The 14,147-nt window shown below is 40.6% G+C and overlaps 1 protein-coding gene across 3 annotated transcripts in view; it reads right to left on the bottom strand.

Moving 5' to 3' along the window:
• Positions 1-272: 272 nt before the first annotated feature.
• Positions 273-14,147, bottom strand: part of TLL2 (tolloid like 2) — a 222,565-nt gene continuing 208,690 nt past the window's right edge. For all 3 annotated transcript variants that reach the window (XM_068257566.1, XM_068257567.1, XM_068257568.1), the window contains 5 exons: positions 13,367-13,492; positions 10,890-11,017; positions 8,599-8,812; positions 6,571-6,821; positions 273-2,905 (listed from right to left, as the gene is read on the bottom strand). In XM_068257566.1, coding sequence (XP_068113667.1) covers positions 2,771-2,905; positions 6,571-6,821; positions 8,599-8,812; positions 10,890-11,017; positions 13,367-13,492 — 854 coding nt within the window. In that variant the 3' untranslated portion in view covers positions 273-2,770. The remainder of the gene's footprint in view (positions 2,906-6,570; positions 6,822-8,598; positions 8,813-10,889; positions 11,018-13,366; positions 13,493-14,147) is intronic.

The raw sequence follows: 14,147 nt of genomic DNA, 5'->3' as shown, positions 1-14,147 counted from the left end.
TATTTAAGACATTAAAAAAGGTATGCAAGTACACAAGAGATATAACCTCTAAATTATTCTCCATATTTTGTCTATTATCAAGCCAAGAGGCAAGTTTATCCGCTTAGCTTCCTTGTCAATGTTATATATGCAGTATAAATATTTCTATGTATCTACACCCCTAGTTTGGATTATAGATAGAATATATATATAGAACTGCCTGGAGATGGACCATACATTGAAAGCAATGTAATCAACAACAGTGTCCTTTTACCAATGACCTTGCAGCAATATTGGCACTGAAATATCTTTATTATCATTCTGTTAAAGGCATAGCAAGAAATTACATAATTCTATATTAATTCTATAGTAATAAAAACAGCATTACAACAGCTCACAGGACAGGAGGAAGAAGTGAATAGTAAGACAAAAGAAAATCAAATAGCATAAAAATACAGCGTTTCATTTTCCAGTGATACCCGGCAGCCTAATGCATCACCTTTTCAGTGAAGTAAAAGATTCCACACTCCCCAAATTAGGTAGTAAAGCCAGCAAACAAGCCCCCCTAATACAAATACCAGAAAGGGGGGAGTGGGAAGCTCATTAGTCTTCGGTATTGCACAAGCTAATTTCAAACCATTTCACATTTTGTATTTACATTTGCAAGAGACAACAGCTACATAATTTAAGTACAAAACAATGCTAAAAAAATAAACAAGTAAATTACAAAGGATAAACTATACAAAACTTTCACGGTGTAGAAATGTAAAACCAGTACTGATGTTACACCAGTAGGTGGCAGCATACATACACTTATATACAAAACTGGCAATTCCTGCAAATCATTTGTGTGCGAGTATGAGGGAATACAGTAAATATGGTCATTTTGCTATATTTACTATTTAGGCACAACTGACAGGTCTGGCTTATGTGTAGAACTTTTCATATCTTCGTGCCCCAATGCTTGTACCTTTAGCCTGTACCAATAAAGATATACACTGGATATTTTGGAAACATATTTACACTGTGGAACAGGCAGATTCTGCTGGGCGGTGACTATTTTACATAAATCTCAGATTTAAACTTACATTTTGTAAGGAACAAACTAGATATGTAAAGATAAAATTTCACTTTCACTATAAAATTGCCACAAACCTACACTGGTGCTGCACAACTAATTTCATAACTAGATATTATTATTTATTTTATCATGTTTTTATTTAATTTTGCAGCCACCTAGGAGTATCCAAAACTGCTCTGCTACTATGCAACCATGGCAACAGAGCACTGAACTACAAATTGTCAAGAAACACACACCTTTTTCCTCAAATGATTAGCTGTGCAGAACCAGGGGTGCCAGAAAAGATGGTTACTCATTTTCAACCTCTTCAGAGGTTCATTGACTGGCAGCAAATTTTGACATATGGCAGTTTCTGCACGAAGCCCAATTGAACTCAGTTTGCAAAAGAAAATAAAACGATGAGAACGGCTCTTTCTGGCAAATAGTGAACTGTTGCCATGGTGGCAAGTAAGTATGACTGAGCACATGCACAATATTATAGCGAGCTGCAGACAAAAGTGGAAAGGACATTTTTAATAAGAAACTGTAAAAAAAAAAAAAGTTTTTGAATTTCTGGCAAATGCAGTATAAATAGAGTGAAAGCGAAGTTAGACTTCAAATTGTAATTCTTCTTTTGCTAATACAAAAATAAAAACTCACCAGATTAGTTATATAAGCCTTAAGAATGTTAATAAGCCAAACTACAATACTGGGCTTCAGAGCTAACCATTACCATTAAATGCACTGCAGTAACTTTGCAACACAAAGTGGCCAATGAGACTAAACTCCAACCATTTTCTATTAAAGTTTTGGACAGGCAGCTGGCAATGACTGGCTGCCCAAGCAATCAGGAGTCCGCCTTCACAGGCAGTAAGTATCTGGCTGCTAGTGGGTTACTGTTTTACTACTACTAGGATTTTTGAAAAAAGACAAAAATGGCTGCAGTAAAGAGGTAGGCCTGTGTGTTTATAGAATTTAACTTTGTTGCGTCGACTGGCTCCCAAATTTGCTTCTTGCCATTCTGGGTGCAGGCACTATGCAGGTATCTCCAGCCTCTATGCTGTGCAACTACGGCTGGATTTGAGGCAAGACCACAAAGGCCATAGCATAGGGTACCAGGATGCAACAGGCGGCTGCTGGTATACTCAGGCAGGTTAATTGCCAAACATGTAAATGGCGGCAGTCACAGGCAGCAGGGAAGGACATTACAGGACAGGGGGAGAACAGCACAGGACAGGAAGGAGAGAACAAGAGAAAGGTGCAGGGTTGGTGGGGTTGGGGACGACAGTGAGCCTTGGGCGGTAAAATATATAAATCCGGCCCTGTGTGCAGCTCTTGCTTTACTGTGCAGCTATGCGATAACCAGAGGCAGTGGCTTTCAAGTGAAACAGATTCCCTTGTTTCTTGGCTACTCCTGCTTGGCTGTCCGACGTTCAGAGTGGTTACGTAAATTATATCTTAGCCGGGGGTGTGGAAAATTCGGTGAACAAGCCTTATAATATTTTACTTCAAATGAATGTAAACCAAGTAAGATTTATGACAGGAAAATATTTGGTCCGTGGAACATTGGTACGCCCCAAAAAATAGTTAAAATCTGGATCTTCATCCGTACAGGTGTCTCACAGACTGCAGTCACACTTTAACACAAAAGACCTGCACAGCATTGAACTCAAGTCTCTCACAGTTCCATAAAACAGAGACAGGAAGGCTGCTGGGCATCGCCGCTGCCAGTCATTTCCTCATGTGAAGTGAATCCTGAAATTTGGTACTGGTATATCGAGCATGGAATCCTTTTTTATTGATGGTATCATCAGTGTGGAAACGAATCATGATGGAGTCTCCAGCGGAATAGATTTCTTCAGGAGGCTGAAATAAAGGGGATTATGTTAGTAACATACTAACCGTACACACATACAAAGAGAAGGCCTGTTACACAGTAGATAAACTAAACTAATTGCTGAAACATGAGAGAAGCAGAGAAGTCTGTACGGAATCACCACAGCTAATTCAGTATAACGGTATATAGTCTAGCATAGAATCTGTAGAAACTTCAGTAGGCATATCCAGAGCACTATTGCCACTTAATTTTATTAGATTATTTGGTTGCACATAACAGTGTGTTATAATCTCAGTAAAAAAAAATTATAGTTATTTAACAATATTGTACTTCACCACTGAGGGGTTTTTCCTCTTGAGCAGCAGCACAATTTTCACCTGTCAGTGCTCCCCCTTTTCATTCCCCAATAACTTTATCACTACTCATTACAACAAAACAATCTATATCTTGTTTCTTTCTCCGCCAATTGGGCTTTCTTTGGGTGGTGCATCATGCTAAGAATTATTTTATTCTAAATTCATTTTAACAGGAATAACAAGAAAAAAAGGAAAACAATTCATTATCAGTTTTCGGCCATTTTAGTTTTAAAATAAAACACTTTATTTGCCCATTTTTCCCCGATTATTACAACTCTTAAAATATCTTCCAAGTACAATTTATGGCACCAATATTTTATTTGGAAATAAAGGTGCATTTTTTTCAGTTTCACGTTCATCACTAATTAAAGGTCCATGGTTTAAAAAATAACAGTAATATACCCTCTTGACATACATATTAAGTCCCTAAGGTAACTATTTTATTTATTTTTTTAATGCAAGAGATTTATTTGGGGAATTATGGAGTTTGGGAGGTTAGGAGTTAATTTTAAAAGTAATTGTAGGTCTTTATTACAATACATGTCTGTACGTGTAATTTTACTATTTGGCCACAAGATGTCCTCACTCATTATTGTCCCGTTAGCATACTATGTGAGCAGGAAATAATGCGTGGACCTGTAACTTTGTTTTTGTTACAATTATTACTGCGGCTCCTCATTGAAGCCGGCGATCATTGGTATGATGGCTGAGATCAATGAATGGGAACTGCGTTCTTATTCACTGCTCTACCTTCTAACAGGCGGCGACGCGAACGAGCACGGGAGCAGGAGCGCGGAGGTCATGGCAGAGACGCATATATCTATGAGCTGAGATCAAGTCTGCTGGGGTGTAGATATACTGTTTGTGGGCGCTCAAGTAGTTAAATTGTAAACTTAATAGGCTTGAAGTGCTAGTTTGGCCTTGAATCAAAGTGTTCATACTCATCTTGCCTTTGAGCTGATGGTCTCTTGTTGAAATGTGTGGATGTTTCATAAAACAAGTCAAGCAGATTGTCTTTGGCAAATTGTACTATAATGTTTATACTTGAGAGGACGCACATCCTTCCCAGTCTTCGAGCGGATGAAGCCGACGCTGAGGGTATTGGCTAGTGGCGCCATGCGTCTTGATACGGTCATGGTCGGTGGCTTCCAGATTGGTTTATGGCAATTGGCTGTGCACTATTCCTATATTTTATAGGACTCCACTTGTGACATATACATCCATTCCAAATTGACCTGATGGGGCTACAGTGCACTGTACACACACACACACACACACACACACATACTGTATTTGTATATTTATTGAACTTTATGTAGGAGTGTAAGGGCTCCCTCTGGTGGCGATATGTGGGTGAGATGGCCAGAGTCCTCACAGCATGAAGTTCCCCATCAGCTCCACTTTTCTGGTATAAGAGGAGCGGTGTGTGTGTGTATTATGCAGTGTGCATTGGATCTGACAGCTTGAGAAAGGATCAGTCAGTCTGAGATGCCGTGCGTCGCGCCATATGGAGACCCGGAAAACTTATCCTTTATATTTTTAACCTGCTTTTAAATGAAGTTTTAATAAAGTTACTTTTTATAGAGAGACGGTGTAGATCCTTCTGAAGATACATTACATTTTTCCCACAAACTCCAGGGGACGGTTCTAGCACATCATCGAATGACCATTGATGCGTAACCCTTTGCTATACATTATACCGGAGAGTGTTGTAATCTATGTATACTACCTCTTTGCAGGTACTGTGTAGTCCAAAACTTACTATATGTGACTCACTGGAGGAGATTATTATTATTATTATTATGTTTTATTTATATAGCGCCAACATATTCCGCAGCGCTTTACAAAGCACAATAAGACAAGGGGAACATAGATACACTAACAGTATTTAATACAGGATATAGTATTTAAATATTCCCAATATAGACAGGATACTGATAGAATACTAAATATACTAAAGATTGAGTTATACCATTAAATACTGTTGAAGTTTGCATTTTATTAATTGATGAAACTTAATGTGTTTTAATTAAAGGGAGCCTAAAGGGAGGTTTCTATATTTATTTCCTTTTAAGCAATACCAGTTGTCCTGCTGATTTCTCTGGCATCAGTAGCATCTGAATCCCACACCTAAAACAAGCATACAGCTAATCCAGTCAGACTTCAGTCAGAGTATCTGATCTGCATGCTTGTTCAGGGTCTATGGCTAAATGTATTAAAGGCAGACGATCAGCCAGACAGCCAGGCAATCAGCATAGTTTAAAAGGAAATAAATATGGCAGCCTCTATATCCCGCTTTCTGTAGGTTCCCTTTAAGACAGCCTAGTGAAATTAAACAAAGCTACTAATGCCGTTAGTCTCCTTAGCAGTCCTGCTAAACTTGCAATAAGTTTTCTTCACTGTATCAAGCAGATGAAGTCTAGCAGCACTAACTCAGGTATACCCTGCGTGGAGTGTGGCTGCAATGTATGCTAGCTTTAGCACCAGCCAGGAATCTTACTGACGTATATTTAGCTTCTGTGCTCATTTTCTGCAGTTCAGGTAAGGTTCTATGAAGAATATTTAGACACTTCATCTCCATTAGCCCTGCCCCACTACTATACCAACCTCCACTCATCCGATAAGGCCTTCCACAAGATTATAACATGGTAGTGGTAATTTGTTTTTATTAAAATGCCAGGATATTAATTAAGCCACTGATGTTGAGAGGTAGAGCCTGGTTGAATGGGGTTTCACATATCGGCCAGTCAAGTATATTAACCCCCACCATCTCACACACACACACACACACACACACACACACACACACACACACACACACACACACACACACACACACACACACACACACACACACACACACACACACACACACACACACACTTCTCTCCCATAGTAAAAAGAACACAGCAGTCTATAATGCCATGGTTTGATGCAGATTAAAGATTTTCCTGTACTAGAAATGATGAGGCCTACTCCAAAACACGATAAACAGCCTGGGACTAGTATCCTCCACCGCCAAACTTCACAGTAGGCACTATCTGTCTAAGCCATTAGTGTTCCCCTAGTACCTGCTAAAGCCCAGGTTCATCTGTCAGAATCCTCACTCCATTGAGAATCTAGTAGTGGTATGTTATAGTTTCTCGTAGTTGATGCTTGGCACGTGTTGACCAAAACTGATACTTGGCCATAGAAATCTGATTCTTGAAGCTCATGAAAGATGTTTGAGTTGGTATTGCTTTCAGTAGTAGAGATTGTCTTGGTAGAGTGTTGCAACTTAGGACCAACACACATGTTTCAGCACTTGGCAGCTTTTTCTGTCAGCTGAAGTTACTTACCCCAGAGCCACAATGTCTTGCTAGACGTGGAGCTGTACTGTCATATCCATCATAGATTTCCATGTAGTCATAAGTACAATCTAAATTTTCTTCCATTTCAAATGTATCAAAGATTAATTCCACTCCATAGCCATCTTCTGCTACGATGACCCAGTCACAATTAGACTGCACTGGGTAATTATCATCACCATACTGTGCATGTGAATATAGATCTTTTGTCTGTATCTCAGCTTTCAAGCGTCCTCCACATTCTAAATGAAGCAAATACAGATTACATTGTCATTAAATTGGTTCTTTACAAGTAAAAAAAAAAAAACACATTTGGGTATAGAGTTATTAAGATTTAAACTGCAAGTATCCCGTGGCAGTATATCATATAGCAAATGTTTATTGTGGGTTATTGCTAATTGTGAGTTCCCAGTTTTCAGTTGGACTTCCATTGAGGGAGTTCTAGTGATGTCCTCTCCTACCTGTGGCCAAACCAACCGCACACAATACAAAGCTCCTCCTACCCAAGTCACACCCCCTACCACTCTTCCTGCTATACCAATGCAAGGGCCAAACAGCATCTATGTGTCCCAAAAAGAAGGGGGGCACAAGCTTAAGCCAGCATGTTTGAAGCACTTGCAAAATACAGTTTAGTATGCTGAAATGAAGTTGAACTACATGTAAATAAAGGGACGAACAAACAATTTTAGCTAAATAGTCAAATAATTATTAAATACATGTAAAATAGAGGCAGGAAAAGTCTGATTATGCAAACTATTTGTATGAGCCCATAGAAGTAAAACAATTACATACAAATATAACAGACAAAAAAAATACAACGTGTGTACATAGGGCATACAGTATACCTCCTAAAAGATAAACAACTATTGGGGCAACAATTTTACTGAGTAATAAAAGCAATGCGTTTCAAGCATCTAAGCCCACTTCTTCAGGATTCTGTTCAACCAGGCTGTAGCTGTTTATCACCAGCATGATAAATAAAAATCCAGCCCTAAGAGTGGTTGTTATTTTAGGAGGCAAGTGCCTTAAGCCCGTTGCCTCACAGAATGCTGAACGTGCTATATGCATGCAACACAGCTGAGACTCTGGTCTAGCGTATGGCCACCTTAGAGCGTTAATCTGGTCTGTCCACAAGAGATTACCAAGTGGAGCTCCAAAAAGCTGAAATATTTATATGTAATCAACAGAATAAGCAGATTAAACTAATTCTATTTATTCCTTTGATATAGAGAAAGTGTAAAATACCACAATTTTGAGTAGCTGAATTGAGAGGACACATTCGTTCTTAACATAAACAAAAAAAATCAAGTAGAGTGCTGACTTATTCCACACTGCCCTGCGATGTCAACTACAACTTGCTGTCATTCTCCAAACTTTAGTAAGGAGTGTGGCAGATGCACCATCTAGAATTATCTATGGGAGTTCGAAAGCCCCACAATAGAAGCCTAGCAGGGGGAGGAGGCCACTGCATTAGAAAAAAAGTGGGAATAGTGAGAATTGCAGGGAAGTGCTGGACTAGTCAGCTCTAGGTCTCCTTTTCATTTTAAAGCGGACCTGAGGATGAAATGAATAAAAAAAAAAGAAAAGATTTCCACTTGCTTGGTGCTTCTGCCAGCCTCTGCAGCCGACCTGTGCCCGCAAAGTTACCAAACGATCCTCCGTTCCCCCGGCTTGGCTCAATTCACTTCGGGAAGACGCCGTCCACTGTGTCTGCACGACCCTGGCAGCACGCATTCTCGTTCGCACTCCCATAGCAGGGAGTGTCCTGCGCAGGCGCAGTAAACATTTTCTCATACTGCGCCTGCTCAGGACGTCCTGTCCTCAGGAGCACATATGAGGATGCGCGCGGCCAGGACCGCACAGGCACAGTAGACGTTGTCTCACAAGTCGGCGTGGACGAAAGTAAGCCGCGGCGGGGGAACGGAAGATCATTTGGAAATGGTGTGGGCGCAGGACAGCTGCAGGGGGCTGGCAGGTAAGCTTTAAGTTTAGAAGGTTACAGTAAGTGAACCAATATACCTGTGCTATACTTGGCCTGAAACCCTTTCCTCTGCACTGAAGCATCAGAATAAAATCGCAGAAACATGTTATTTGTTGATGCAATTACAGCTTCTGGCTTTGCATTGCCACAAAATCGACCAAGAATTGGAAACTTGCTGCTTGGTCCATCATAAAGCTCAAGGTGATCATAAGCACATTCTTGATGTAGTTCAATTTCAAAATCATTGAAAACCTGCAATATAGGTTTAATAATAATAAGGATAAATATAAACACATAAAACTGTATTGGTTAGGTGAAATCAAGCTTGCTGCACAATAAAAACATCAGTGATCTTTATAATTACTATTATTTTTTAGTATTTATATAGTGCTGACATCTTCTGCAGAGTATTCAGTCTTCTCACTCACTGTTCCTAAGAGGGGTTCACAATCTAATCCCTACCATAGTCCATCGTAGTTTAGGGCCAATTAAGGGAGGAACCAATTAATGTATCTGTATATTTTTGGGAGGTGGGAGGAAACTGGAGTGCGTGGAGGAAACCCCTGTAGACAGGCAGAATGTACATACTCCTTGCAGATCGTGGCCTGGCTGGGTTGTAACCAGTTCCCCTTCTGCGGGCCGTGTATGTACAGTACGTCCTTGAAAACTGCACTTGAGCTCCCAGAGATGTAGAACCTCGTCCCTTCCTGTTCACAAGCAGCGTGAGTGCGTGTGCCCGCAGCGCCACGGGGCAGTGCACAGATTGGTGAATGGGAACAGATGTTCCCAAAGCCAAATCAAAGTGTCTAATGTATAAATGATCACTGTTGCAGCAAGGAACAGTGATCATTCCATTGCAAAAAAAAAAAAAAAAAAACACGACATTTCATGGTGTAAGGGGGGGGGGGGAAGGGGCATCTAGTGGCCCAAAAAAATTACAATAAAGAATATTGCAAAATAAATTTCTTATCCCTATAAGAAGCCCATTAACTTCTTCTGCTCCCTCCACACCCCATACAACACACTTGTAAAAGAAAAAAAAAACAAAGCTTAATTGACGGGATTAAAAAGACAATACATGAATTGTTACCTTAGGGACTAAACTTTTTAAATGTGTGCCCTGAAGGTGTATCAGGGCTGGTTCACACGGGCGTCTGCTGAGCTTTTGCTTGGCATTGCGTTCAAACGCCAGCGTTTAAACACCAGCGTTTAAAAGCTAGCTTTTGAAAAGCGTTCAAGGCTAGCAGTTCTGGTCTCTGCTATTGTTTCCTCGCGTTTACTGCCTCTGAAAGCAGCATGTTGCTTTTGAGACTAGACGCAACGCTGGGATCTACTGCCAGGCTTTTATGAAAGCCTGCAAAAGCCAGCTCTAAACGCTCCCATTCACTTGCATGGGATGGCAGTAGATCCCAAAAAACGCTGCGTCTGAAACGCTGCGTTAAACGCCACAAAAACGCCCGTCTGAACCAGCCCTTACTGTTATTTTTGCAACTAAAGGCTTATAATAATTGATAGAGTACAATGAGAAAGCCAAAAACTCACATTATAATAACCGGGACAAATCAGCTAATAAAAGGTGTGGGTTTTATTAATAGTAGCAAATTTTATTGTAAAACTATTAATGGCTGAAAACTGAGAAATAATGATTTTTTATTTTTTTTTCTTATTCCCTTTAAAATGCATATAAAATAAAATATTTCTTAGCAAAAGTTATGACCGAAAGAAACCCTAATTTGTGGCGAAAACCCCCCAAAACATTGAGGTGTGATAAGTAGTGATAAAGTTATAGCCGAATGAATGCTCTGGATTTTAAGGGGAAAAAAACCCTTAGTGGTGAAGTGGTTAAACAAGGGACCCAGTGATTCAAAATAAAAGTGCTAGCCACTAAGCCACTCATCCACATGTGCAACTTTGAGGATCAATGGGATCAAAGCACACCTGAACTGAGAAAAATATGGAGGCTGCCATTTTCCTTTTAATCAATACCAGTTGCCTGCCAGTCCTGCTGATCCTTCATGTATCATTAGTGTCTGAATCATACACCTGAAACATGCATGCAGCAAATCTAGTCAGACTTCAGTCAGAAACATCTGCTTGCTCAGGGTCTATGGCTAAACGTAATAGAGGAAGATGATCAGCAAAACGTAATAGAGGAAGATGATCAGCAGGACAGTCAGGAAATGAGCATTGTTTAAATGGAAATAAATGTCAGCCTCCATATAAGTTCAGGGGTCATTTAACCAATGCGAGTCCAGAAACAAGAACACAAGATTCCACATGCAACTAAAAAGTGTATATATGCCCATAAGCATATGATAAGGACACTTACAAGCTTGACTCTGTGACCAGCAGTGGTGCATATGGCCCAGGTGCACTCTTTGCGGCTTGGATACTTATCAGGATAGCTTGGACTTGAAATGGTTCCCTCGGCATTCACAAGCCTGTGTTCACATCCAGCTAGGTGTAAAACAACATATTAGCAACAGGTACATAACCACATTAAGCCGCCTCCCCTGTCCTGCCAAATATATAGCTGACCTCTATGGGCGGGGCTCTATCCTCCTCAGTGCAGCTCATGCTCATTGCCATGCTGCCAATCAACCAAGCAGATTCCGTTCCTTCTGCATGACATGCAGATATGCAAAGTACTGGAGGGTCCGCAAGGTGATTGGCTGCACAGAGCGGCCATGAGCTGCAGTGAAGAGGATGGAGGAGAACCTGTCATGTTGCTAGGAGAAGGTAATTTATAATGCTTTGCTGCTGCTCTGCATTATATACAGGGAGTGCAGAATTATTAGGCAAGTTGTATTTTTGAGGAATCATTTATTATTGAACAACAACCATGTTCTCAATGAACCCAAAAAACTCATTAATATCAAAGCTGAATATTTTTGAAAGTAGTTTTTAGTTTGTTTTTAGTTTTAGCTATTTTAGGGGGATATCTGTGTGTGCAGGTGACTATTACTGTGCATAATTATTAGGCAACTTAACAAAAAACAAATATATACCCATTTCAATTATTTATTTTTACCAGTGAAACCAATATAACATCTCAACATTCACAAATATACATTTCTGACATTCAAAAACAAAACAAACACAAATCAGTGACCAATATAGCCACCTTTCTTTGCAAGGACACTCAAAAGCCTGCCATCCATGGATTCTGTCAGTGTTTTGATCTGTTCACCATCAACATTGCGTGCAGCAGCAACCACAGCCTCCCAGACACTGTTCAGAGAGGTGTACTGTTTTCCCTCCTTGTAAATCTCACATTTTATGATGGGCCACAGCTTCTCAATGGGGTTCAGATGTGGTGAACAAGGAGGCCATGTCATTAGTTTTTCTTCTTTTATACCCTTTCTTGCCAGCCACGCTGTGGAGTACTTGGACGCGTGTGATGGAGCATTGTCCTGCATGAAAATCATGTTTTTCTTGAAGGATGCAGACTTCTTCCTGTACCGCTGCTTGAAGAAGGTGTCTTCCAGAAACTGGCAGTAGGACTGGGAGTTGAGCTTGACTCCATCCTCAACCCGAAAAGGCCCCACAAGGTCATCTTTGAGGATACCAGCCCAAACCAGTACTCCACCTTCACCTTGCTGGCGTCTGAGTCGGACTGGAGCTCTCTGCCCTTTACCAATCCAGCCACGGGCCCATCCATCTGGCCCATCAAGACTCACTCATTTCATCAGTCCATAAAACCTTAGAAAAATCAGTCTTGAGATATTTCTTGGCCCAGTCTTGACGTTTCAGCTTGTGTGTCTTGTTCAGTGGTGGTCGTCTTTCAGCCTTTCTTACCTTGGCCATGTCTCTGAGTATTGCACACCTTGAGCTTTCGGGCACTCCAGTGATTTTGCAGCTCTGAAATATGGCCAAACTGGTGTCAAGTGGCATCTTGGCAGCTGCACGCTTGACTTCTCTCAGTTCATGGGCAGTTATTTTGCTCCTTGGTTTTTCCACACGCTTCTTGCGATCCTGTTGACTATTTTGAATGAAACGCTTTATTGTTCGATGATCACGCTTCAGAAGCTTTGCAATTTTAAGAGTGCTGCATCCCTCTGCAAGATATCTCACTATTTTTGACTTTTCTGAGCCTGTCAAGACCTTCTTTTGACCCATTTTGCCAAAGGAAAGGAAGTTGCCTAATAATTATGCACACCTGATATAGGGTGTTAATGTCATTAGACCACACCCCTTCTCATTACAGAGATGCACATCACCTAATATGCTTAATTGGTAGTAAGCTTTCGAGCCTATACAGCTTGGAGTAAGACAACATGCATAAAGAGGATGATGTGGTCAAAATACTCATTTGCCTAATAATTCTGCACTCCGTGTACAGGAGCAGGCAAGGGCTACCCCCTCCCCCCCATCCCCAAAGCAAAGGGAGGTGATTCTAAAGCAGCACTTTAAACAGCAGGCACACAATGGTTTCTTGGGGCTAAATCAGCAGTGTATTTTATCTATACAACTACACAAATTAGATTTCTCTTATTTATACGTTCAGTAAGGGCTCGTGCCTGCTATACGCGTTGCTGTGAGCATTTCAGTTCCAGAACGCATAGATTATGCAATACACAAAGACATCAAAGGAGCATACACTTTTGGGGGAAATCCGTGAACCTTTCATTATGTTTTTGGGATGTGAGAGGACAACCAAAACCCATACAGATAGTGTCCTAGCCCAGACTTGAACCAGGGGCCTAAGCCCTGCAAGGTGAGATTACTATCCACTACACCACCATGCTGCCCATGTACGGCTGCCTGCTTCCTTAGTGGGTAGGAGCGGAGCCATGATAACTTTACCTTCTTTACAGTCATGTCCGTTGTCATGAAGCATGTATCCATTTTTGCATTGGCATATGTAACTGCCGATTGTATTGACACACTCGTGCTGGCAGCCTCCATTTTCTTTAGAACACTCATCTTTATCTGTAAAGAAGACAGATGTAGCCATGGTTACTTTATTGTTTTGGTGCTGTATTCTGCAAACCTGTATAATTCACATATTGCAATTTTGCTGATAGCAAAGAAATAGGAATCCCAAACAAATCTGTAAAAGCTACATTATTTAGTTCTATTCAGCTACATGATAAAGCTCAAATCTGCATAAGATTTCCTAGAGATTTCCCATTGTAAAATAAAGTGGATCTAAGCTCTTGCATAGCAGGCAAGGGAACACACATAGTTGCTGAAAATTTCACTCTGTATGTTTAGAGAGATCAGCCTGTGTTATTACCTCCTGTCAGCAAATAATCAGCAAGTGTAAATTAGGGCTGTCAGCTCTGTATAAACTGTGCAGAGGTGTGCCATTGTTCTGTGCTAATATGTAAACACTGGAGCTTAACCCCTTCTGTGCTTCCATGAATTCCAAGTGAAGGTCGCAGGATTTTTGTAGGAGTTCTATAAGTTGTAACAAAGAAATGTTTTTCTTTAAAGGTTATTATGCTGTTGCTTATCTTTTAGAGCAGAGAGGAAGTTCTGAGGAAGGTCCGCTTTAAGACATGGCAAATAGATTAAAGGGGAAATGATATAAAAAGGCATGGGTCATTGCTTGGCCCTTTGCTGATCAGAGGATGGACTACAC

This window comes from Hyperolius riggenbachi, chromosome 10 (genome assembly GCF_040937935.1).
Source record: "Hyperolius riggenbachi isolate aHypRig1 chromosome 10, aHypRig1.pri, whole genome shotgun sequence".
Lineage (NCBI taxonomy): Eukaryota > Metazoa > Chordata > Amphibia > Anura > Hyperoliidae > Hyperolius > Hyperolius riggenbachi.
This window is presented reverse-complemented; position numbering and strand designations above follow the sequence as displayed.